The sequence below is a fragment of the Haliaeetus albicilla genome, chromosome 1, assembly GCF_947461875.1.
Source record: "Haliaeetus albicilla chromosome 1, bHalAlb1.1, whole genome shotgun sequence".
Lineage (NCBI taxonomy): Eukaryota > Metazoa > Chordata > Aves > Accipitriformes > Accipitridae > Haliaeetus > Haliaeetus albicilla.
In genome coordinates this window covers 3,406,721-3,432,594 of record NC_091483.1, presented here as the reverse complement: position 1 = coordinate 3,432,594, position 25,874 = coordinate 3,406,721, and the positions used below count along the sequence as shown (strand labels likewise).

At 36.3% G+C, this 25,874-nt stretch overlaps 1 protein-coding gene across 9 annotated transcripts in view; it reads right to left on the bottom strand.

Moving 5' to 3' along the window:
* PRDM5 (PR/SET domain 5) overlaps window positions 1-25,874 on the bottom strand; it is a 93,464-nt gene that overhangs the window by 40,403 nt on the left and 27,187 nt on the right. For 6 of the 9 annotated variants that reach the window (XR_011327478.1, XM_069800209.1, XM_069800552.1 and 3 more), the window contains 9 exons: window positions 23,411-23,594; window positions 22,527-22,701; window positions 21,205-21,297; window positions 20,814-20,935; window positions 18,402-18,481; window positions 11,977-12,061; window positions 10,523-10,680; window positions 6,746-6,832; window positions 5,210-5,303 (listed from right to left, as the gene is read on the bottom strand). Coding sequence is in view for 8 of the 9 variants with exons in the window: in XM_069800209.1 (XP_069656310.1) it covers window positions 5,210-5,303; window positions 6,746-6,832; window positions 10,523-10,680; window positions 11,977-12,061; window positions 18,402-18,481; window positions 20,814-20,935; window positions 21,205-21,297; window positions 22,527-22,701; window positions 23,411-23,594 (1,078 nt within the window). In the remaining variant the exon portion in view is untranslated. Of the gene's footprint in view, window positions 1-5,209; window positions 5,304-6,745; window positions 6,838-10,522; window positions 10,681-11,976; window positions 12,062-18,401; window positions 18,482-20,813; window positions 20,936-21,204; window positions 21,298-22,526; window positions 22,702-23,410; window positions 23,595-25,874 lie in introns of all 9 variants that reach the window. The other 3 variants (XM_069800387.1, XM_069800723.1, XM_069800637.1) reach the window with 2 other exon arrangements.

The following is a 25,874-nucleotide window of genomic DNA, read 5'->3' as shown; positions in this document are numbered from 1 at the left end:
TAGATGTTACAGCAGTATTCAAACTGTGGTGATGTCGTTGAAGGTTATGGCAGAGGCCAGGTTAATATTGCTAATAGTTTTAAAATTCAATGAATTACCCAAGAGAGGGGAAGAGACATTGTATTCTGAAAATATGCATACATCTGGGGGGGGGGACGACACACACGTGATTCTTCAGAGAAATCATTATAATGAACCTTCTCTTTATCACTACTGTGAATACAGAAGAGAATATTCTCTTCTATTTGTTAACTTCTTGATTAAAATTACAAGTTAAACATCTGCAATATGGCATTCATTCAAAAATACACAGCCTAAACTGGAAATCAGGTGCCTGTATCCCAGAAAACTTGCCAAGCAGTTACATCACAAAGAAAGATCAGCATAATCTAAGGACTATTCTCCACTTCTTATTTTTCAGGACAAAGGTCTGATCTGCAGCCTCCTGATCCAAGTAAGATGCAGACTTGTATAAACACAAGCTAGTTTTTCCAGTAGCAATGATGCACACGTAGAGGTACACTTATTTCCTTGCTATAGCTCATTAAAGGATAAAATCACCCCAGCCTTGGTCCCAGTGCAAAGGCCAATATGAATGGAAATTGGTTTCAGTGTGCTGCTTATTAAAGCCCATTTGATGCTACATGTTGAAGCACCAAAACACATTTTTATTATATATTATACATACAATACATGTAAGTGAAGCTTATCAATACAGTGGTGCCTCAAGTACCCACAGACATTCCAAAACCTAGATAACCTGTTTCTCTCCCTCATAAATCAAGCATAACTGCCCCCCCTCACCCCAACTGCTCATTCTCAGTTGGTTTGGAAACAAAACTGGTTTTGTCTTGGATGACACAAGAATATGCTAAAAAGTATTAATAGTGTAAGTTGACTTATCCTAAAATACTTTCAGTGTACCTATTCAGAAAAATTGTCAAGGTCAACAGGGATGCAATTTAATATGCTGCTATGTGGAGGTTTAACACTGATACTGCTTCTAACTGTTCAGTGAATAACTTCAGTTGTTGTCTTGGGCACATGGGACTACCATGCTAACAAAGAAAAGTCATTACTATTTTTAGTAAAGTAACAAAATTTTCTACTGCTTCAATAAAGGAAAAATACTCAAGTAATTTCTTTTAAAAATAACTTCTTATAAGAAATTCTAGGCTTCATGGATTTTTATTTTTTTTTTAGGTAGTCATTTGTTTCTTCCCAGCTTTTAATGACTTGGCTCCAAGTCTGACAATAAATTGAAAAAAAAAGAAGCAATACCAGACATAATTTGAACAAATTGCCATGTCTTCTGAAGCAAGAAATATTTGTTTGATTTCCATAAATTTACATGATATCATTATGGTTTAAGACATGATCCGACATTTGTTGCGTTTCAGAAGGATTTGTCCTTTTTATCCTAAAGTTCTGTTTGCAATCACGCCTATCATTTTCAGTACTGCACTTCTACTATGATTTGAGAAGATAAATTACTTTCAAACAGCAATAAAAAAATAATAAGGTAGTAAAAGATCAACCAGTTTTCAAATAAAAAATCTCCAAAGTCAGGGAATTTCAGAACTAAAATACTGTTCAACCATATCTCCTCTGTGTGTACATATTATAATACTTTTCAACTATATATAGTTGCAATGCCAAGTATGTATTTGGCCAAGTCCTGGCATTCCTGGCATCAGATTAGCAAAATTTTCAAAATGCAAAGTAATGGGAAGCCTGGAACTGGGTATTTTTTCAAACGTTATCCTGGATGAAGGCAAATAATTAGTGTTTCTCCTTAGCTTCCTTATTTAGCAGAAACCCTATATCTCATTATAGGAGAGCCATCAGAACACTCTCTCCACTCACAGTTGGCTCACTGAACAGTCTTTATGTCTTGTCTTTTTTTTTTAAGCCATAGACAAAGATGCACAAAAACTTAATAAAAAAATACCATTCATACGCAACTATGGAAGGAGTTTCAGAAGGTTCCTAAATGGCATAAAGCAAAAGTTTAAGTCACTTGCAACAAGTTGTGAGTGCTAAAACTCCCTGAGCCACTCTGGAAATCCTCTTGTAGAAGACTGCAGGAAAAAATAGAGCTACGCAACCTATTTCATGATACCTCATTGTTGTGATAAAGAACAAACAGATTTCACATGGTAAACGTAAGAGCATGTCTGTTGCTTGAACTATCACTGTCAAAACACAAACTCTTTCCGCTGCCTTTGGCAGATAAGAGTAAGATGAAAGTTACCAAATAAACTTCTAATATTAATGTATAAGAAATAAAGAATTTCCATTATGTATTTTCAGTCAACAGGCTTGCATTGTGCTAGATCAAGAGGTTTGTTACAAAATAAAATAGCAAAAGATATACATAGATTCTTTTCTGGCCTAGGCAGAATGAAGTAAACAAGAAAGTATATCATTGACTTCATTCAGCTCTTGAAACTACTGAAGGAGGGAAACTTTTTCAAAGTACTTAACATGGAACTACGATATCAATACCCATAAATGCCTCCAAAGATGGAAACAGAGCACTGAAATAATATATCCTAAGGTGCTTTCCTGCAGAAATACACAACATACTGTGTATTTCCTGGGACTGGCTTGATCTACTCCACTGATGCACTCTCCTTATGACAAAACCAGATAATGAAAATCAGGGCTACTTCTGTTGAGCAAGCTTCAGTGCCCACTTCTGCTGACCCCTGTAGAGGGAGCTAATTAGTATTTCTCTTACTAACAAACATTCTGCATGTAGATTTTATCCTGGAAAGCAAATACATTAAAAGGATGATGTCCTTCTCAACAAATGCAATCCTGTTCATGCACAACCCTAGACAACTGAATGATCCAAGCAAAAATGCTCAGGGTTACTCATTCTCGTTAGCCAGGTCTCTTATGGCCTCATGAGCTAGTATTAGCCAAGTATGAGATACCATATATTTATCATGTACCATATATCCTTCCTAAACACTACAGCTGAGAATAAAGGGTTAGCCCCAGCATTGCCAATGACATAACAAGAACACAGTTACTAAAAGTATTATCAGCAACATGCCTAAAGGGAAAAGCTTGTCTGACTCAGAAGACAAGTTACATTTACACAGCTAGAACCTAGGAGAAAAAAAAAAAAAAGAGTTTGGAAATTTTTTTTAATTATTTGTTAGACTTATTTGATCTTGAATTTTGAAAGTTATATCCACGATGCTTTTCTAATTTCAAGACAGGAACACACGAAAAGTCAGTTTATGAAATACGTTTTTTTCCAGTAAATTAAGTTTGTCAAATAAAATTTAGGTCATTCTACATCATTCTGCAGAGTGCCTGCTTCTAAAACAACAAGGGGATACTAAATTTAAAAAAATATATGATGTAGGCTGAACTTCAATTTCTCCTAGAAGTTTCAAGCTTCACAAAAATTTTTTCTTTCCTACAGCACAGAACAGTAAAGCCAGCTAAATAAATCTAAAAATTCTGGTTTGTTTCTCTCCTTTCTCTATAGAACAGGTATATTTCAGTGCTATGAGAGGGACTATCATCCAGCTGTAGCAGGACAATGCCTATAATTCTGAGTTATTTCAAATATGAGAAACTCATTATCATGGCAGCACAACTTGTCAGTCTCAGAGTTAGGTCATGAGGGGAAGAGCTCTACATTTCTTCACTGGGAACACAGGCTCTCCGCAGACAACAGCAGAGCCCCTTGTTTTAATCATAGCCTTGAACTGAAAACTGTTTATTCTTCAGTTCACCCTAGCAATGAGTTTCACTTTGCTATTGGTCTGTCAACACTTCTTTTATGGGACCCTACAGACAAGAGAGATACAGTATGACTATAAAAGCTGTGCTTATATTCTGCTGTATTAAGGCCTCCTTGTTAAGTTGGTTAGTTGTTGGGGTTTTTTTCCCCAAGTAAGCAAAAAATGGTTTAAAAATCTTCCCTGTGATTAATAAAAACACGAAATATTAGCAGTTTAAGGTTTTGACTCATTTTAGAGAAGGTTTTAGCTAAGATGGCATTAGTTACCACTTTCAAACACCTACTCTGTCGTTCAGCAAGACATGTCCCCTTTTGCACCAAGGAAGACTACTAGACAACATCTGTGCCACTGCAGTTCACAGTTTGATATATTTAATATTTGCTTAAATAGTGATGGTTCAGGAACAGCTAAACCTGCCACAAATCACAACCCTAACTCAAAGATCTCAGATTTCCTGAGTTCCCATCCTCTTAAAAAAAAAGTCAAAATATATGTTTTTAGAGAGACCTTTACCAAGGCCTACAATTCTGTGTACTGTGAATTAATGCTTTTGGATATTCTGCAAATTTTTGGTTCATTAGAATACACATTACTGAACTTTTTCCCCCTGTCATTTTTAACATTGGACAAAGATTTTACAAAATTCAATGCAGAAGCTTTGAAAGATAATTGTAAAAGAAGAAACTAAACAGGCCAGTCTAATAATTCATCTAACAGAAACACAGTTATACGGGATTAAAAAAACAAAGGTTTGTGGTTTTCTTAATTATAGCAATGTAAATATTCCCCAAATTAAAGTACTGTCTTCTAAGCTACAAGGATTTTAGATCATTAATATTTTCTAAAATCTAAATTACTTACATTCACGGGGTTGAATGGTAGTCTAGGACTCTGTAAATATTAAAGACGGAGAAAATTCCAGCAAAAATAAATCTTTACACAGTCAGTTAAAAAAATAATACAGAATGCCAAGAACAAGTTACTCAAGAGGGAAATGGCCACAGCATTTCTCTGGGCTGCTAGTTCTATGCCAGAGGCAGGAAACATTAGCCCGGGCTGGCACATGAGAGAGAATCTCAGTTTCAAGCTCTAAACCGGATTACCTACAAAAGCTGAGTAAGCCATCAAGTTATCTCTGCTTCCATTTCTCCTTTCTTAAAATGGAGGTAACAGTATCACACTTGATGCAGAAATAAATCTCTTGTCATCAGACCTCAAATCATCGCTAGATTTTCTACAGCATATTTGGATTTGCATTTAAGTGCATTTAAAGACAAGGTTTGAATTTAGCTCTGTATTTTCTAACTCCCTGGGGTTAGAGTTGAATCTTAATACTAATTTAATATAGCAAGTTGCATATTGGAGCAAGGTGCCATATGTCTGTTTTTCTCAGTCAAATGTGAGAACTGAGGAAGTTTCTTCCTCTCTGACTTAGCACTTACTGTTATGGATTAACAGATGTCTTTGCAGAGAGAATGGGGTTCGGAACAAAGCTTTGCATTCCTCACACTGGAATGGTCTCTCTTCAGAATGGGTCTGCAGATGAAAGACAACATGTCAGAGGAAAGGCTCAGGGAAATCAATTAGTTGTCATTACAATAATTATAGCTAATTTTCTAGACTGGATTCAGGAGGGGATATCACAGCAATTTGAAACATCAGGGGATGAAGAATTAAAACAATCATTCTGCCATTATCCAGAATCCTGAAAGTCAGCACAGCATCTACCAAATAAACGTACCTTCCCAGTCCTCAGAAGCATTACATGAGGAGTGCATATAAACAGAAACAAAAATACAGAATGACCAGGAAAAAAACTACAAGCTCAGTTGCACTGCTTCATCAGTACTAACACTGGCCTTAAATACTTACTAATATGAATAAATGCTTTAAAATTAAACACATACACAGAAAACCCTTTTTCTCAGTTAAGTTTGAAGGTAAAACTGATCTGATTGTCTCAAGATAGTATCTAAAATTTGGCAAAGAGAATTTCCTCAAATCATGAGACTAGTCTTACATATCGTTGTTTCAGCTTCTTGTATTAAAAGAAAAAAAAATCCAACAGAAAAAAACATAGAAGCATCAGTACCAAGATTTTTGTTTGCTGTAGAAAAATTTGTCATAGCTGAGAAAGAGCCTCAAAGCCATAAAGAAAAGGCTAAGCTTGAATGAATCTCTCAAACTGCAGAGTTGCTGAAGCAGATTTCTTTTCTGGAGCTTGGGAAACATCCAGCTTCGCTCTGCTTTTGTAAATTTCAGAGCACTTTCCCTGTTGCCTAGTGTTATTAAGTGCTGTCCCACTGTGGATAGTAAATTAATCTGTACAATTTATTATCTACCCACTTTCTTACTATTTTCACAAAGAAAAGCAAGTTTTTAAAGCATCAGTGCCTAAACATTATATTAGCTCACAAGGACCTTAAGTAGAAGCTGCAGTGCCAAGAGGAAAAGGGGATGGGCAGTTTTATAATATGCACAAAATTAAGTAAATGAGTTAATTTTGTAGACTAAGGGTAAATATTAGCATAGTACTTATTTATATAATCTATTTCTGCCATTCATAATACCATATGACATTTATAGCTATCCCTTAAACTATGGAGAAAAAAGGGACCGTGGGGACCCAGCATAATTATTTAGATGTACACTGAGGGCCTTGAACCTAGATTGATTTTAATACAATGTCTTCTTACACAACAGTACTAAAACATTAGATAGAGTACTTGCAACGGTATACAGTGGCTTTGAATTCAAAGTCAATTCCTTGACCTCAGCCTATGTCACTTAAAGCAAAAAGGCAACTGGAGCACCATCAAATGTGTGGAATATACCACGTTACATAAAAGCTGCTGAACATTTCAGTCCAGCTTCTACAGGTTTACATTACAGTTTGCATTAGTTGACACCCTGCTTGGTAGTCTCAGCAGTCAGGCCAAGGATTGACAGGACATGAAGAGACTGAACTACCTTCTCACCTCAATAGGTGGTTCCTCCAGAACAGGGTTGAGACATATTGACGAGACACTGTGGGGAAGCTCGCAGTGCTGCTGTCTGTGCTGTACCTGTTCTGTGGATAAATAGAAGGGTTCAGTCTCTAGGGCTGTCAATCTGGCACCTTTCACGAGCGCAAAATTCACGTTGTTTATTTTAAAAAATGCCCTGTTTTAGAACACTCGCCACTTGAGTGATAGTTCTGAAGAGCACAGTGATTTGTACAGAATTCCTTCTTAGCACCTCCTTGACAGTTCTCCTAGTCTTTTGATCAAAATACAAGTATTCATCTGCACATCTTAACTTCACTACAAAGAAAAACACTTAACTAGGCATACCCACATGCAAGGGTACACAGATCATCTGCCTCTTTTGTGAATGGTCCTGAAACAAGCTAGGTCTATTACTAAAAGCCATGCAAATCTTAGTGAGGAGAGATATCCCTTCAAACAAGCATATTAGTTCTAATACTGTCCCTTTTTGTCCTACTAATAGGTTCCAGATCAGAGATGGCTTCCATTCAGTCAAAGCAGGGGACAGCCCTACTATCAAAGCAATTGAGGATGGGTTCTTATGGAATATTTCATGGCAGCCTTTCCTACCATAGCATTTGTGGAGGTTTAAACCCAGCCCAAGGCTACTTATTCCCAATAGAGAAACTGAGGAAATACAGTTGTTTCAATTCATTATGCTTGCCAGGACCGAATAAACCTGGATTAACCATAAACCCTTTAAAATCCCGTGTCTGCTGACCTATTTCTGCTCAGTGTCATATCTTCATATTTTATTCTCTGATCTCATCCTCTACGCACAGCAATAAAGGAGCAGATGGAACAAAAACTTTTCTTTCTCCTGTATGGAAGTAATCTACATTATATGGCACAGAACACGCACCTTCGTCCAGTCTAACCTGGATGAAAGGCGACTACTTTTATCTGTAGCACAATCCAATACTACATTTGCCTCAATCTCAGATACTCTTCTGTTCTCTTGCAAGAAAAATGGAACCATGTTCTTCATATGATCACTTAGTCATATAGTCTGAGCTTTTTCAAAAGACATCTAAGCTAATTCCACATTGCATAACACTTCTCAGTGCTGACATCTCCAAGCAAGTGACAAAGCAGGCTTGCACATGCACGTACACAGAGCAGCATAGTACTTGTACAGAAGCAGTACATCAGAGAGGTACCACAGGAAGACTAACAGTTCCTGCCTCTCAGACCTGTAGCTGTAAGGGCGTAATGAGTGCTAAGTTAGGGTTACAATGCTCCACTGAACAGAGCAAATATACGCTTAGCAACTCCACTATCTATCTTCCAGTGAAATCCTGTGAAATCTGAAGAACTAATCTCCTTCTGCACCTTTGAAATGACCCAACATTCACCCACATCTGAAAGATGTTTAAAAGCACATGTTGTGGGAGCCATTTTTATTCTGATACTTCCAACACAAAATCAGATTAAACAACCCCCATAAAGGAATCACAGAAACAACAGCAACAGGTGTCCACCTAACACACAAAACAAGAATTCAAAGGCACAAAATGTATATGAATCCTGTTTTTTATTATAAATAAGAAGTATGTAGCTCTTGTGTAAAACCCAAAGAGTTTTTTCAAGCATGTTCCTACCAAACTTGAAAGCATGTTTTCCATTAAATGTTGATTTAAGTGTTTTTAACTGCTATACCCATCATTTCTACCACAGGTTTCTAAGCTCCCCGCTACTAGCACAGTAGCTGCATCCTGGAACTCAAAAAAAGCACTGTGAAATTACTGAGTCCAATTTTTCTTCCTCCAAAAGAAAACGAAACCTAGGAGGATGTCTTAAAGGAATACACACCTAAAGAATCATTACAAACCTGAGCTGAAGAAATACATAGAAGTATGATACACAATAAAGGCTTAAATTTCCACTGTTACTAGATCGACATTCCTGTGAACAAGCAAAAGAACTATTGTCCTCTTTCCCTAGTAGTAGCGCAGCCCTCCCAGAATCATGGCACTTAAAACTATTTTGGCATCCCAAACTACCACATCCTTGACTTACACCTTACAACTAGTTTTGTATATATACATCCATACTCCCCTCCATTACCTACTACCTCTCCTTGTTTACATTGTTTACTCAATGGAGAGAGGCATGTCTACAAAAGCAATTCAGGACATCTATGTCAGTCTCCAGTCTCTCATGCTCACCTCTTCATGTAGTAAGTGAAATTAGAGACCTAAATGTGGATGGGTAAATATTTACAGCTGTTTGGGTAAACTTTATGTAAACACAGGAATAAGTTTCTTTCATTATAGGACAGGGTTGATTTACAGCCAGTACTATCTGCAAACAGGTTCAGGAAATGAGTATCCCAACATGCTTTAAGGAATTCTGTCAAAATTAGGTACTCACTAAATCTGTCTAAATTTTAATATTTTTCCCATTAAGTGGAGCCTCTAATCCTTGCTTATGCTAGTGGTGCTGCTGCTGCTGCTTTAAACACAGAATTGGGTCAAAGTGTTTACACATTCATACTTAATCCTGAAGTCCGTTTTCAGCCCAAACTCCCTACCAGTCATCAACTGCAAATTAACGTAAGGAAACATGTAAAAAGCATTCATTTAAGATATAGAAGTATCTTTCCAGATAGTATTTTATACATTTGCCTTAAAATATACCAAATTTGTGAGATTCTGCCCCATTTTCTTAATAAAGCCTAAAACATAAGATACAATCACAGCATATAGGGGAGCTAATCTTGTCCTTCAGCAGGCTTCTGCATGCTTTCTGTTTTAGAGAGTCATCACCATTTCATCCTGCAAGAGGCATTATTATTACTCTTACATGATTTATGGCTCAAAGTGCAAGAGATGGTGCAAAGATCCTGTGCCAAATTCCCAGATGGCATATAACATGAGCCAAACTGCAAAAGACTTGTAAGTATGGGTATATCAGTTTCATCAAAAGGGGGAAAGAAAGGGGTAGTATTTAAAAAATGTAAAGGGAAAAAAAAAAAAAAAAACCAAAGAGCAAAGGGTTCCAAATACTGGGCACAAAACCAGACAGGTTTTTGTGTGGTTTTGGGGGGGGGTCCCTGTCTTTTTTACAGTCTTGTAATTCTGAACAGCAGTCATGGATATAGCCTTGCCATTAAAAACGTAACCCCTGGTTAAAAATAATGACAGGCATTACAGAAATTAAAAAAAATAAGCAGATTTCAGCTTAAGTCAAGAGAAGTGGAGCATCCCTTCATGAGCCTATTTTTCAGGTGATGTTTCTTCTGATGTTGTTTTAACGTGTGAACACTACCCAGTTCAAAACCAGTATAGTTTGAAAGCATCTGCTGCTAAGTCCAACAATGACTGCAACAGGACTACACTTAGTTTTATTCAAATACGGTATTTTTTAAAAAACAAAAAATTTGAAGACATTTTAGATCAGTTACATTTTTAACTTGATAACCTAATATTAAAAAAAAAACCCAACCAAAACCAAAGAAAACCAGAAAATTCAAAATGGGCATTTATTTGATGCTTTTAACCAAGCAACTGTGATTTCCTTCTGCTTATTTCACTTTTTTTTTTACTAGAACTCACTTAGTATTCTAAGATTTTTGATATAACAAAGAACACTAAAAAATACATTCTCCAATACTTTAATCCCATGTTTATAAGCATGCCAGAGCTTAATGATGAACCACTTAGAAGAAAAAAAATCTGCAAATCTGAGGCTGGCAGACCTGTAAACAACAACAGCAGAGTGCTTTACCTTCTTGTGATTCTTGTAAACATTTCTGTGGGCAAATCCCTTTCCACAAAGCTTGCATTTATAAGGTTTATCTTCACTGTGTATTATTTTGTGTGCAGTCACTTGATCAAGTCGTTTGAAGGACTTATTGCAAACCTCGCAGGTGTAGGGGCGTTTTTCTGCAGAAAATGAGTGGGGGACATTTAATCTCCTGTTTATACAGGGGGAGAAGATGAAAGACAGAGACAGTCATCTCCTCAGAGAGATTTTTGCAATTAAGTCAACCCAATTAAGATTAAACCAATTAGAAAGACATCTAATGCCCTTTATGTTAGACAGTTAAGTCACTTCACAAAAGATGAGCCATGGTGTATCTCAAGAAATTGGCACATTCTTTGCAATATTCGTTGCTAAAACTAAATTCTGATTAATTAGCTTAAATCAAAAGAGAATGACTTCAAAGAGGAAAACTCTGTTTCCAGATTAAAAATGTGAAAGAGGGCATGACAGTTTAAATGTTTTAAAACTTAATTAACAATATACATATTAGCTTCCAAAACCAAAAGTGCCTATGCAAAACGCCTTTATGCTTCAACTGGTGACTGCAACTTAACTATATTAATGCTCATCCAAAAGTGTCAAAAGAAAGCTAGGAGCCTCTGAGATATAGATTATGTTACAAGAAATGAGCTTTTGGTGCGGACTGATACCAAGAAAATAGTTCAATTATAAGCCTGTGCAGCTGTAAAAACCTGCATTTTTTAAATGCTAATGTATTTGACAGAACAATGTTTGTGTTTCCATTGTGCTGCTTGATGTTTCTAATCACTGCTGAAAGACATAGAAACACTAGATTGCAGTGATCAGAAATCCTGGCAGAGCCAATTTGAGTCATACTGCCAAACCTATGGACAGGCCACTCCCTGCTCACAGTGACCTGTTCTGGCAGAGGACAGGCACAATGAAACACTTGTGTGTGGTCTGTGAAACAGTGTGGAGTATGAGCTGCTTTCCTCTGACTGGAAACTATGTGCACATAAATCCACTAATATATATGAATATATGAATGAATGTTCCGCTTTTTATCACAGATCTCTGTCTGACAGCATACCCCAGCTCCCATCCTCTTCTCTTCAACATGAAATTTCAACCACTGGTTCTTCACCTCCTCCATAAGCCAAATAGCAATCTTTGCCCCATCCCAGCTAACTGACATCATCTACCCCAGCTAGCATGAAAAAATAGCTTGACAAAGCAGCAACAGGAAGGAGACTATAGCATTACACTTGGGTTTTTGAAAGGCTTAGAAAGGATAGTTTAGATGGCTTTCTTGGAACACGAGATTTGCTTGAACAGCTCAGGACAACACAGAATTCATCAAGCCTTCTATAAGAAACTAATTCAGGTAAAATTCAACATACCTTAAATACATATACACACATATATATAGGTTTGTGGGGTTTTTTGTAGGTTACCTGAATGAGTTATCATATGGCGTTTTAGCTGGTTAGCTGAAATAAATTTCTTGTCGCATTCTTGACACTCAAAGATCTCATGCACCTGCAAAATGAGTGTTTAATGACAATTAAATATGTGTTTCAAACAAGATCACATATCTTACATATAGAGAAATTCTCTAACAGACCATAATTATTTCTTAGCCAGTAGCTATACTAATACTCATGAATATTCTCTGATTTCCCCCTTGCTAGTCCCTTAGTGAACAACTGTATCTCTCAAAAAATAAATATTCATAACAGCAAACAAAAAATTATCACTCAAACTATATTTAGAAATGCAGATTATGCAAATTTGCAATATCAGAACCATTTAAAATATCATTATTATGAAAGCATTAAAAAACCCCAGATGCAGAACACCTTTTTCAGAACATTTCCTTCTAGTCAGTAAGACATAAGTAAAAATAACACGGTAACTACTTCTTAAGTGCTGTAAGAATTTTAAAAGCAAGTACTACAAACTCTTTCAGGATTGTTTCTCATAAAAGCTTTTAGAGGCAAGGCAGTGGAGGGGCAGCAGCACCTCTTAAACTGTAAATGCAGTAAGCATTAGCAAGATTTTCGACACCACAGCACATAACATCATCAAGGATTAAATGTTGGAAAAATAGAAGAGGCAGTTGAGAGCTGCAACTTCTGATACTTAATTAAAAAAAAAAATCCTGTGTTATTTATTGTTCCCCAAAATCACAACACATACATAGTTCTCCACCTGTCAAGATTACCATTCACCTTCCGCTCTGTATTACATTTGCCATCAGCAGCCTCCCCTCAACCTAGTTAGAGTGCAACTGAACATACATTTCAGCTTTTTGGAACTGCAGCCTTAGACAGCAAAACTTCTGGGCAGGGATCACATTTCATAAAGCTTTTTTGGAGAACTCTATAGACTTTCTGTAGGGGAATGTAGAAGCTAAAAATAACAAACATCAAAGGCTCAACACAATATCTAATGAAAAACATTCGCAGACGGCACAGTAAAAAAGCTCAACTAAGACTTCCACTTCAAACAAACAAACAAAAAAACCCAAAAAGAGATTCTCCATAAGTATTCTGCCTCAGCATGTTTTTATGCCACTACTCGCAAACTAACTTTAGAGCAAGTTAAATGTTTTAATAAACTAAAAAGTGGGTAAGCCATTTCCTACAATCTCTGCAAACTTGCACACTTGGGACAGTCATGCCTAAAAAAATGCTCAGACAGAATCAGGTGGTAAGCTCAAATAAAGATCATTCATTCTAAATATTTTGTTTACCCAGCTGCATTTCAGAATGATTTCTCTTACATGCACACACAATCTACTACTCCACCATTTCCAAAAAGATCTAAATTTTTACTTAGATTGTTAACTGAAGTTTACATAATTCTGCAACCAAGTGCTATCAGAATCCCCCCCTACACAATTACTTGAAATAACTTAAGGTATTCTTAAACATAATATTTAATACATCACAACCCAGACTGTGCTTTAACACTATACAAATGTCTGATTTCAACTTATGAGCATTGTTTAATAAACAGTCTCATTGAATATATTTGCATCAAAACAGAGACTTCCATGCATGAGCATTAAAAAGCTACAGCTATCAAATATATATTCTATAGCTGATACTCTTTAATCAATTCTTTAGAAAAGAATCAGACACAGACTTGTGTGCATGTGCATTAAATAGCTGTAGCTATCAAGCATATATTCTATAGCTGGCATTCTTTAATCAGTTCTTTAGAAAAGTGCACAATTACATGGTATAACAACAGTAATAAAATATAGCAAATATTTTTATGAATAATGATATTCAAACAGATTTTCATGTTAAGAAAATTTGTCAAGTAACATGCTTTATGAGTATACAGGCTGTAATACCACAGACAAGTACTCGTTCAATGATTTATGCACATAACGAAATTAGTCTCATTAGGGGGCTGTAACAGCTATCAACATAAACCTCCTTTACATTAAAGTCAGAACATACTTAGAATTGTTTCATAGGCATTTGAAGAGCTACACCTCTATGTAACAACTTGTTAAGTGCTACACAAAACAGCAAGCATCTAAACAAGGTCAATATATGCTGAGATAAATATACTCCTTCATTTACAGGACTGACTATCTTAAAATTTTCATTAGGTCCATTGAAGAGCAAAAGGTCATTCAAATGACTTTTGGGGGTGAAACTGAGCTAAAACTTAGAAGATACAAGTAATCCACGATCAGCTTTCTCAAAAACTAATTTCAGTTTCAATCTACCACTCCAAGAACTGGATGAGACTCTGTCTGTTGGAAGGCAGTGCTTTGAGAGAGCAAGGATATGAGAATATTGCATCCAATTGAAATTATTAAATGTTATTGACAATTTTAAAGTGGTGTTCAAAATTTCATTTCCTGTACCTTGATATGGCTTTCATAGTGATTGTGAAAAATAAAGATTGCACAGTAGAACAAAACACTACCCAATGTTGAACAAAAGGGCAGAAAAAACCCAACACAGATGCTTGGAACTGCCAGGTGAAAAAAAGCGGGGGGGAATCACACAATGTTTGAGAGTGATTCTCCTCACCATAACTTTGCAAGAAGTAGCTCTACAACAGAGAAAGTTAAGAAAGAATCAAGGATTTTTCATAAACAATAAAACATTCTCAGTCTCTTAGAACAAACAATGAGTAGGATCCTTCTTGGTTCTGTCATTTTCTCTCCAGCAGACTGTGCTACAGCATGCCTCTTAATGGAATCTTACAGATTCATGTAAGAAATCTGCTAAGATATCCAGAACAGCAACAGCACAAACTAGGCTTACCAGTGAAGCACAATCCTGTATTTCATACAGGCATTTGTTTTATGACCTTTTCCAAAGTCAAAAAAGCTTTACTGCCTTGCACTCCTAGGTGTCCTTAATCTTCTTTCTTAACAGGACAATTAGCTACTTTACCATTGAAAACACCTGCCTACAACAAAAGTCAGAAACTGACCCCACAGTTGTACAGCCAGAAAGAGACATAAACTCCCAGCCTATCTACAAGTACTGGAAGTGTAGCACTATCGAGTCTGACTGCATCATCCTGGAAATGTGCTATTCACATGTATATGCTCACTTTCAAGTTTAAGTTCCTGTGAGCAATTCAAATCCAAAACATGAGACACCTATATTCAAAGGTACTAAAGCAACCCTTTAGCAAGAATCTGCGTCAATGAAGACAACACTCTCCTCACTTGCTTGCTCACTATTATCATCGTTGAATGACTGAATTTTGCATTTTATTTAAACTTCAGAACTTAGTATCAGAATACAATTCAGATGGCATTTCATTTGCTCTGGCAATAGACATCACAAACCTGCAGAAAGGAGATTTTACAACAAACTTTTTCATTCTATTACCCAATCTTCTGTAAGCTCCTGTACAGCATTTCCCAAGTTGTGTTTGCTGGGAATTTATTTTTTTTTTTATACTACCATATCACTTAAGACCCCAAATCATGGACTACTACAAATATCAGATAGAAGGATGTCACTTTACAACTGGAGGATAAGACAAAAGAGAATAGGTGGATGGATATAGACAGAATGAAAAACAAAAAGATACAGATCACCACAAAAAGCAATAATATCAGTAGATCAACATAATAACTGTTGTTAAAGTTTTGTAGGCATCATGCAGGAGGAGAGTTGTATTATGGTAAGTAGTTTTGGAAATCAAATATAAAATAAAAAATGTAGATGAGACTATTCTGGGTAGGACTGTAATCACTAAGGAAGACAAGATCAGAATCCAAAATGTTTTCCACACTCTGAATGAAGCTCCAAAACACTCAATATTTAGGAAGGAGAAATCAAATGCACAAATGTTACATGATGACCAACAGTTTACATAGCACCACTACAGAAAGCATTAATGAATTCCAAACAAAATATGAATAATGAGATCGATGCTGCTGTTAGAAAGCACTGTCCTTCTGAGATGTATTAATAGACATATTCTCTGTATTAATAAACTCAGGACAAGCACTACCAAGGGCTCAACTAAGCATCGCTGTTGTTCCTGTTTGGGCAGCTGACTTCAAGAAGCGTACAGGTGAAAAAGAGAGAATCCACAGGAAGCAAAAGTTTACTAAAAGAAAAAGTAGTTTGGAAAAAACAGATGCATGAAGAAAGGTTGAGATAACTGTGTTTGTACAGCCTAGGAATTGCAAATGGAGTTCATAACAACTTTGCAATATGCTAACTGTTATTAAAAAAGACAGTGGTGAATTTTTCTCAGCATTCTCTCACATAAGAGAATTAACTGATTTGCAGGAAAGAAAAAGATATAAGTAGGACATCAGAAAAAACAAACACCGGACTAATGAAGACATTCAAAAAAGCTGATAGCACTAAAGCTGAAAGTCAGAATACAGAGACATCTATGGAGGTGGTAGAATTTTCTTTAGTGGAACTTTTCAAGAGATGAGACAGCACGTGTCTAGGATGATTTAGGTACACACTTACTCCCCTCTGCAAAATAGAATAGGCTAGAAAACCTCCTGAGGCCTCTTCCAGCCCTACAATTCCTTGAATTTATTGAGATAAACTAAAAAAAGAAAAAAAAAATCCATGGCACCAGAAATTAGCATGGTACAAGCAACAGTCTGGAAAACAAGAAGGTAAGACTAAAGGGCAGAAGATAATGACAGCAAAGTTTAATTGTGCATGGCTAAGAAAGGGCTTATCTTTAGACATTTAAGGCACAAGCAAGACACGCAAAGCTAAAATTGGGTTTAAGTCAAAGGTGACATGAAAGCTACAGATCTGAATGACAATGTCTACAAAGAGTAAACAGATCTCAATCTCCCCTATAGCCACCCTCTTTACGTTCTTTCTCTGTTTTTGTCAGATTCCTCTCTTTCTGTTGTTTTGGCTTATTTTCTGTTATCTCCTATACTTTACCTTTCTGTTCTCTACTTTTATTTCTTTACATTGACAGGAAATGGGTTAAAAAAAAAATAACCTCTTTTCCTCCCTGTTTCACCTATTATTCTCTTACTGGTTTTATTGCCCATCTAAATATTTTTGGCAATGTGGGTGATGGATCCCACCCCACTTCCTACAAAAGCAAAGTAATTCAAGCAAACAGAAGGCATGAGTCCTACATGCAATCTCCTTCACTATCTGATGTAGGCATGTGAACCCAGAATATCTATTTTCTGGATATCTTAAGAGGAGCTAATCAAGAAGACGAAATAAAGTTTTATGCACAAAATCTTCATGCTGATTCTTAAAATGAATCAGTGCTCAACTGACCTACCATCAATGCTACTTGAAAAGCTTGTTAGTGTATATCACAGTGTCTGCACAAAATTACAACTACTGAAACAAAACAAACATTTTAATGAAATGGACAAGCTAACCATGATATTTTGCATTTTCAGGGCCAACATAAGGTGCACCGATGTGTAAAAAATTGTAATTATATGTGGCAAGGCATACCACAATTTGGTCTGAGAAGTAATAAAGTATAGTCCTGTTAGACAAGAAATACAGGGCATATTAATACAAGCAAGGAGAAAAACAAGTTAAAAAGGAGGGGCCCCACCATTTCCTTTGCAACAACATATTTTAATTGATATCATCTATGTCCTCAATGGATTCAGGTTATAACCAGGGTATTATTAAAGACTTACAGTTAATCTGATAAACAGTACAATGTAGCTTTTTGTAAAAACAAAATCTCCTGGGTTTTAGTGATTTATCAAATTAATCTTGCAGGGACTTCCTTTGGGTATAATGGATTCAGAATCTCATATTCATAGTCCATCTGTATTTCTATATGAACCCCCTTATTTCCAATAGATGCTTTTCAAATTGTTAACCCCTCCTGTTCTGGTTATGAAAGACTACATGCATAAACAAGAAGACATTGAAAATTTGGTTTTGAGGAAGAATTTTTTTTTTTACCACTGCATAACTAAATTACAAGTAACACCTTTACTGGTATGTCACAAAGTAGAAAGATTGACTGTATTTTGTACAAAAATTGAAGGCTCATGAACCTGTTTTATGGTCAGTATATATGCTATCATTACACAACATACTTTTACATTTAGCTTAGTGTTTAAGAATGCTGAAGAACAGCAGGCAACTTTGACTTAATGTTGGAATGCATAAATGATACAAGCACAAACATCTTTGTATTTAGTAAAAGATAAATTAAAGATTTAGGAAGGTTTTTGGTTTAACCAATTGTGATTACAAAAATAAATACCCACAATAAAATACATTGGGTTTGTAACCATGAAAGAGATTACCCAAGGGTTTGCACTACAGCAGCTTTCAAGTGACTTAAGCACCACAGTCTCACATCTTAGTGAAGTCAAAGCCTGCTGTGGGTTAGCCTTCATCTTACTGACCTTTCGATGCTCTTGGAGATTTGTTGCTGAGGAACATTTCTTATTGCACACTGAACACATCAGCTTCTTCCTAGAATTTCCTGAAACAGAAACAAAATACCACCAACATCTTAAAAAGGAAGTGCTAAGAAAGAACCTAAATGTTTCCACTGAGCCTGTGGCTTTTCACAGGTCATTTGACTGACATAAGATTTTTACATTTGTATCCCATCTTCAAAGTGTTCCATATCAGGAGTTCTCTGTGGGTGTCCAACAAACCAGTTACTTATGGAATGTAAATCAAGACGACTAGAACAATAAAGAAAAAAACCCTTCAAATAGATGTTATCACACATCATCAATCCAATATGAAGAGCACAATTCATAACTAAGAACAACTCATTTTATAGCTGAACGGTTGATTTTTATCAGAAATCAATACAGGAGTTACTGCAGCAATGACAAAAAAGATCCCAACCTGAAGTTAAAACCACCGTTTCCCATTTTTCTTTATTCAGAAAGCATTAACTACTCTACTATGTAAAACAGTATCTCATTAATGGTCTTTAACTGAACAAGACAGGGAAATTGCATTAGCACCAGATCATGAATTTAAATCTCATCTAAAATGTAAATTACAAAACAAACAGGTCAGCTACCAGATGCATTTTCCCTCCCTTTTCAGTTGCTTTAAAAAGTGACAGAGCATTTAACCTTTTATTTACCTTCTGAAATTCATTTTAGTAACCCACAAAGCTATTTTATTACAAGACAAAGCCACCACAAACCTAATTCTTTGTTTATAATTACATGCCAATGCAAGGTATTCCCTAGCTTATGTAAAAAAAATGTTCATACTACATTGAACACTAAAAAGAACAGACACAGAACAAAAGAGTTGAGGAGTACTGCTTAGTCAAGCACAGAGGAAGTATGGACCATAAGCAAACTCATTAGATGACTTCCAGCTCAATTTTTCAGACTCTTAGCATCCTATATCTTTCCTGCTCTTGCTGTCCTAAAGAATTCATATTATATTGATTCTTGTTAATACAATGTACCCTGACAATCAATTGGTTCAATACTTAAATTTGTAGCATGAAGAAGTACTTAATCTCACATATGCATTTGCTGTTATAAAACGTGTAAGTATTTATATATACTGATATACACATAAATACAGGAATACACTTAGTACTTCAACTTATAAGAATATTAATGACACCTGCTCAGAGGACAGAAAGGTGATAATGAGTATCTGTTCATAGCTTTGCATAACAAACAACACACATAATCCTTTCTACTTTCCCTTGCTTCCAGGTAACACCAAGCAGGAAGGAATGCTGGAAGTGTCCCTCAACAACAGTAGGTTATTTTCCTTCCTGCATTGACACCAGTTGTGATTTCTATGACTCCCAAGTGCTAAAATAAAGACTCTGCTCATTGTGCAGGCAGAGCAAAAATATCTTCCAGGCATCTGTTCTCAGTCATATCTAAAGTGATCATTCAAGAGAATTGTGGAATTTGTATACCACTACACAACTGACCAAAGCATAACAATGCTCATGGATGAAAAAAATTCTTACTAATACTCAAAAAAAGGAGATAATCTTTTATAAGAACGGTTATGGAAGGGTTTCTGTATGCTGCAAGAGTTTGGCAGAAGAAAGAGGTTTCATGTAATGAAAATCTTACAAAGCATCTCAGTGCTGTCATCATCAACTAAAGACTCTATTCTTTGCACTTCGGTATTCTGCTGTCCCCACACATACTGATCTTCCATTGACATTGAGAGGGGACATGCAGAGAGAGCAGAATGCCAGAACTGAGATCTGCATTGTGGACCTGAGAGCAGTATTTTGCCCTTTCATGAAAACAGAGTGAAGTTTGATTGAAAACTATTGATTCACAGTGCACAGATATAAAAACGCTAGGGCCTAACGGGACTAGTGGATTGTCTGGTCTGGCTTCCTGCACAACAGAGGCTATAGAATTTTATGCAATACCCTCATCAAGCCTAATCATTTGTGAAGCATGTCTTCCAGAAAGACATCCCATTGTGTCCTGAAAATACCAAAACATCAAGAACTCACCACTTCCTGTAGCAGTTTGCGCCAATGGTTGATTTTCCTCACTACTGAAATGTTTTGCTTTATCTATTATTTGCCTAGTTTAAACTTCCCCAGATTCCTATTACATTTTCTGCAGTAGACTAATGATTCATCTGGTATACAGTAATTTCTCCCTGGGGGAGGAGGAATAGTTACTCTTGCAATTAGTTACCTCTCAATTTTCTTTTTGATACAAATGAATCTATTAAAAAAGAAACCAAAGGCAATGTTTACTCTAAGTTGCAAATTTAAAGCCATGAACATGTTATAGCATTTTGGTTTTGTTTGTTTTTTTCAAAAAAACCATTAAACTCTTTCTTACCACTGTGAACATTTTCTTTATGTTTTTTCAGGGCATCCTTACTCTTGAACCTCTTCCCGCAGCTATCTGCCTTGCATATGAATCTGGCATCCCCTCTGCATGCCTCCTTGTGCTGCTCATAACTATATGGGATAACCAGTAAAAAAAAAACAAAAACCAACACATAAAGCAGTATCTACAGAAACCAGACACACAGCAAGTACTCTGAGCTTAACGCATGCTGCTCTGCAGAGTTCCAAGGCCACCTCATGCATTACTTACAGCAAATAGGAATGAAAGCATTTGACTTCTTTCACTGTTAGGATTCACATAAACTAACAAGCTTGAAAGCTAACATGCAAAGGGAGGCCAGCAATGATATGACAGCAGTCCAGTAACTCAGACACAAAACCTCGATTCTGAGCTGAAGGAAGTATTGCAAACAGAGCACTGAAAACTTCTTGAAGAGTCTCCTGGGCTGATATTCTCTGTGCACTGAAGTACACTAAAGAAAAATAAAATAATAAAAAAAAAAAAACAAAAAACAACAAAATAAGGGGAACATTCTACAGCTTACACAGGCTTGCAGTAGCTAAAAGCATATACACAGCTCTACAAATATTTAAGTAGGCAAGTAATCTATTTCATATGTGAAGTGTCCTGGAATTTAGTGGGATTAAATCAAATACATAAACAGCAAGAGTCAGGAGGATACTGCTGTATCCTCACACAGATTAATTTTACTTTGCATGATGTAAAAATTTACTTAACTAGCTATACAGCACAAATCCAACTTCCACTATAGACTAGAAGGAACAAGTCTAAGTTCAAGAGAAGGTATTTAATTGCCTCCACCAAATACTCCTCTGCTATGTAATTTTATTAATTTCCATGAAAGAACACAGAGCCCATACAGAGCTGCCAGTTCTAGGAATGTTCACATTATTCAGATGTAAGAAAGATCAATTTATTACAAGAGTAGCCTTAAGTGCATTCCATGCAACATAAGCCTGTTTCTTTCCAATACAAGACAGTTAGATTAAATGTACTATCTATAATCACTTAAGCATCTAATCTACTATCTGTAATTAAATGTAAAATAAAAATTAATATAACTTTAACTGCAAGCAAAAAATACATAAACGACAAAAGACAAAAGACAAAAACAGTTATGTTTTTGGACAAAAGTATAATTGCAAGGTATACAACTTTAGTGACAAAACTGCATATTTACACTATCAAGGGCAGTAAAGATGTGCTCTTAAATCTCACATCTTTCATGTTTATATCTGGGGTTTTTTTCCATCATCCAAATATTTATTTAATCAAACATAAAGCATCATTTTTCCTTTTTTTTTTCCTTCTAGATCACCATTTACTTTCTTCTAAATCTTACTTTTGTTCTGTAATGACATCCACAGCTTAAAAACTACATCTCCTAAACTACTAAATAGTCCACTGATGGAGACCAACATTTTTGCACCAAACAGCAGCTCTGATCTGGTCTACAGTGTATGACTAAAACATAAAAAATCAGCAATATTTTTGCAATTCAAATTGAAGTCTCCCACAAATACAAGAAATTAACGTATTAAAAGACTAACGTAAAGGGTAAGGGTACAAATACATAAGCATAAAAACTAAACCTTAAATTGTGATTAAGCCAAGAGAAATAAATGGTTGAATGAAACTGATTTAAATGATCCCTGAAAAAACACTCTTGTTTCTACTCACTGTCTTTGTAGAGCTTGTTTAACAGGGAATTTCTTTCCACAGTTTCGGCACTTAAATTCCTTTTCCTCACTGGGTTTTTGATGCAAAGTCTGAAGATGTTCAGCTAGAATCTCTTGGCTGGCAAAACTGGATTCACAGTTTGGGCATGCATGGTCCTCTTTACAGGTGAGGGGATCTGCATGATTGGAGGCAAAAACAGTAAAGGAATAGTTTTCAGGGAATATTTTAGTTACTTGTTAGGAGACACCCTCTGCCAGAAACAGATTATGCAACGTGGCATCGCAAAATTCACAAAAGACATTGTCTCTGAATGGATTATAGACAGCCTATCTTGAGGGGGTTACCATCACCACTATTGAAAATGGATGCAAAGTATTAAGTCGGGTATGACTTAGGCCGTTAGCCTAAATTAGTCATCCAGGTTGTCTCTACTCTGATAAAGATGCCGAGAATTCACCAGACAGCTCAGGTCACCTACCTTTCCTTAGGCATCTTACCTTAGGATCAGGTGAACAGTTTTATGAAAAGGCTTATTTCTCTCCCATCTAAGTAAGAGGGGAACTACCCCTCTTAGAGCAAAAACTTAGCTTTCATAAGACTATATGCCAGGTGAAATGAACTCCATTTTTAGTTCAAAAATAATGGTAACATCATGAAATCTAGGCTCACTCATTCACTCACTAATTGACAGGACTGGCTGCTTCTTATTAGGCAAAGAAAAGAACATCAACTCAAACCAAAATAAAGAGATAAAACTCATACAGGAGCTCAGACTAAACCTGGGGAGCCTTCCAGTTCCCTAATCCTATACAGTTAGTGTTCTCTTTCTTCTTTGTTACTACTTTTAAGCTCTCAAGTTATCCTATTTTTTACATATTGTTCACCTGCAATTTTTTCACCAGCTGGTTGCACTTCTTTATTGTTGCCACTGTCTTCATCTTCTTGGATAACAGCTACTTCTTCCTCCTCCTCCTCCTCCTCTTCCATGTCACTGTCCAAGTACCCAATCAGAAGTTCTGTGTCTGTTTCAATATCTTCCACAGCCAGATAGAAAATATTTTCCCCTTCCTGTTGCAAACAGTAAGCAGAAGCAATGAATAATTGTCAGAAAAAGTAAAATCTAGAGGCAAGTATGGGACCCTGAACTAATATTGGCTCTCAATTATGGAAGGGCTGGCTCCATTCCTCAGGGAGCACAACGCTAGAACAGCCTTTCTAAGACTTTTTTCCCAGTGTGGCTGCATGGATAAAGTGCCCTTGCATTCTGGAAATATTCCCCTGCCTCACCTGTGAGGCTTTTCCAACATGCACTGTAGCCTAGACCAAGGTGAAGGTGGTGTTGAAGTCCTCCTCTCCTGCCACACTCTGCCTGACAAGAACTTCAGAGTTTGAAAATGAAACATATGAGTATTAGAAAAATAACAAAATTTAAATAACCAATACAGCTTTAGCTCTGTTCCCTGTTTACTGCATGAATTATAACCCAGCTTTCAGTAGCATGTTTACATAATGTTATTTTCTCTCTCTCAAGATTCCCAGCCTTCTTCATGAAGAGGCTTTCAACCCTGGCCAGTTAACTTCACTATCAAGTTAGCAGGCACATCTGTAAAAGGTACTTTAAACCACTAGATCAAAACCTTCTGCTGGTTTAAATCAGTGTAGATACACAGATCCACAGAAGGCCAAAGATCCAGCCCAGATTCTGCATGAGAGGACAAACTACATAACAATAAGCTCCAAAACCTTCTCCACAATGAATGAACAAGCTTCTGAATAGATACATAAGCTAACAACTTTGGTCTTTGACAATATTTAATTAAAGTTACCAAGGTTGGCACTGGGGCAAGGGGAGCAGGCAGGGTGAGGGGGGGATTTATAGCAAAACCACCTGTCTCCTAAACTGATATACAGAGCCACTTTTTTTTTTTTTTTTGCCATATGTGAACCAACTGCTTTACATACTACCCAAACCAGCAAAGGAGACTCAGTTTTATGCAATGAAGACTTCCAAGTGCTATCATAAATCTTAAAGCTTATCTGATTAACATCCAGAAAAGTTAACTGAAGCTTCTTTACACTACATCTAGCCATGTATTTTGTAACAAGCTTCCTACCACAAGGACAAGATAATGATTTTTAATTTTTGTAATATACTAAGATTAATTTAAACTATCAACAGAGATGTAGCATTCCTCAAGTTTTAGAAGGTCTGTTATATATTACACAAGATATTGTCACACAAGAGTGAAACCTATTTAACTCAATAGACTTGATAGAGCTGCTGCTTTCAAGAACACACCACCTTTCTGTCCTTATCTCAACAGCAGCATTTGAAAACAAAACAAATTATGCATTTTTCTCAAGATATATTCTGCAGTCCAGATATCTGTCAGCATGCCACCCTAACTTTTGGATACATCTGGAAGTTGCTGGTTTTCATATGCTTCTGTCAAGTTGCAGAGACCTTTAATTTACTACAGTCTAAACTCAAATCATGTACTGAAACTCCTGACATGAGGAAAAGCAAAACGTCTTTCTATACTCAGTCTCTACTTAGACAGGATAAAACCACTGGGGTAAACCTCTACTACATCACTGTTTTGGACAACCTTATTCTAAAAGCAAGACAACCTTATAAATGGAAGCACTTACCTATTACTGACTTGCCAAAAAAAAAATTAAATTTAAAAAAAAAAAAAAAGAAAAAAAAAAAGGAACGAGCCATGTATCCCAGGCAAAAATCAAGTCCCAAACTTACTCATTAAAGAACCAAATAGCACACCTTTCAATTAGATCATAGATGACACATCTTACACCACACAGTAAATCTGGAAGAACAGCAACCAGAACTAATTATTCGGGTTAACCTAGACCAAGCGCATGAATCCCAACAACCAAGCTCTTACAAATACTGTTACATCCTCACCATCTCTGCACTTCCCTTATGTGCATCTGGGGCTTATTTTATAGCTCTGTGTCTAAAAACATCCTGGTTCTTTCCCATTTGCGTACTTTTGGTTAGTAAAAAATTAATGGAAGAAGTACTAAGGACTCTCAATGCTTGAGCGCCCTTGGTTGCATTCGCATTGAAAAGAAATCAGCTTTGGTGCCAGCCCAAACTAAAACACAGCTCAAACTCATTTCTCCTCCAAGGCTAATTTGTTTGGCTTTTCCAGCCAAACATGCTAATATTCAGGTATTTGGAGCAGTAATTAATCCAGATATACCCACACTGTAGTAGCTCCTCAAGGCAGCATTTTCAGTGAAACCAGTAGAAGTACTGCAGAATCCACAAAGGAATTTAAATCTCTCCCTCCAGCAGCAGCACCTGCATGAAGCACATTTATC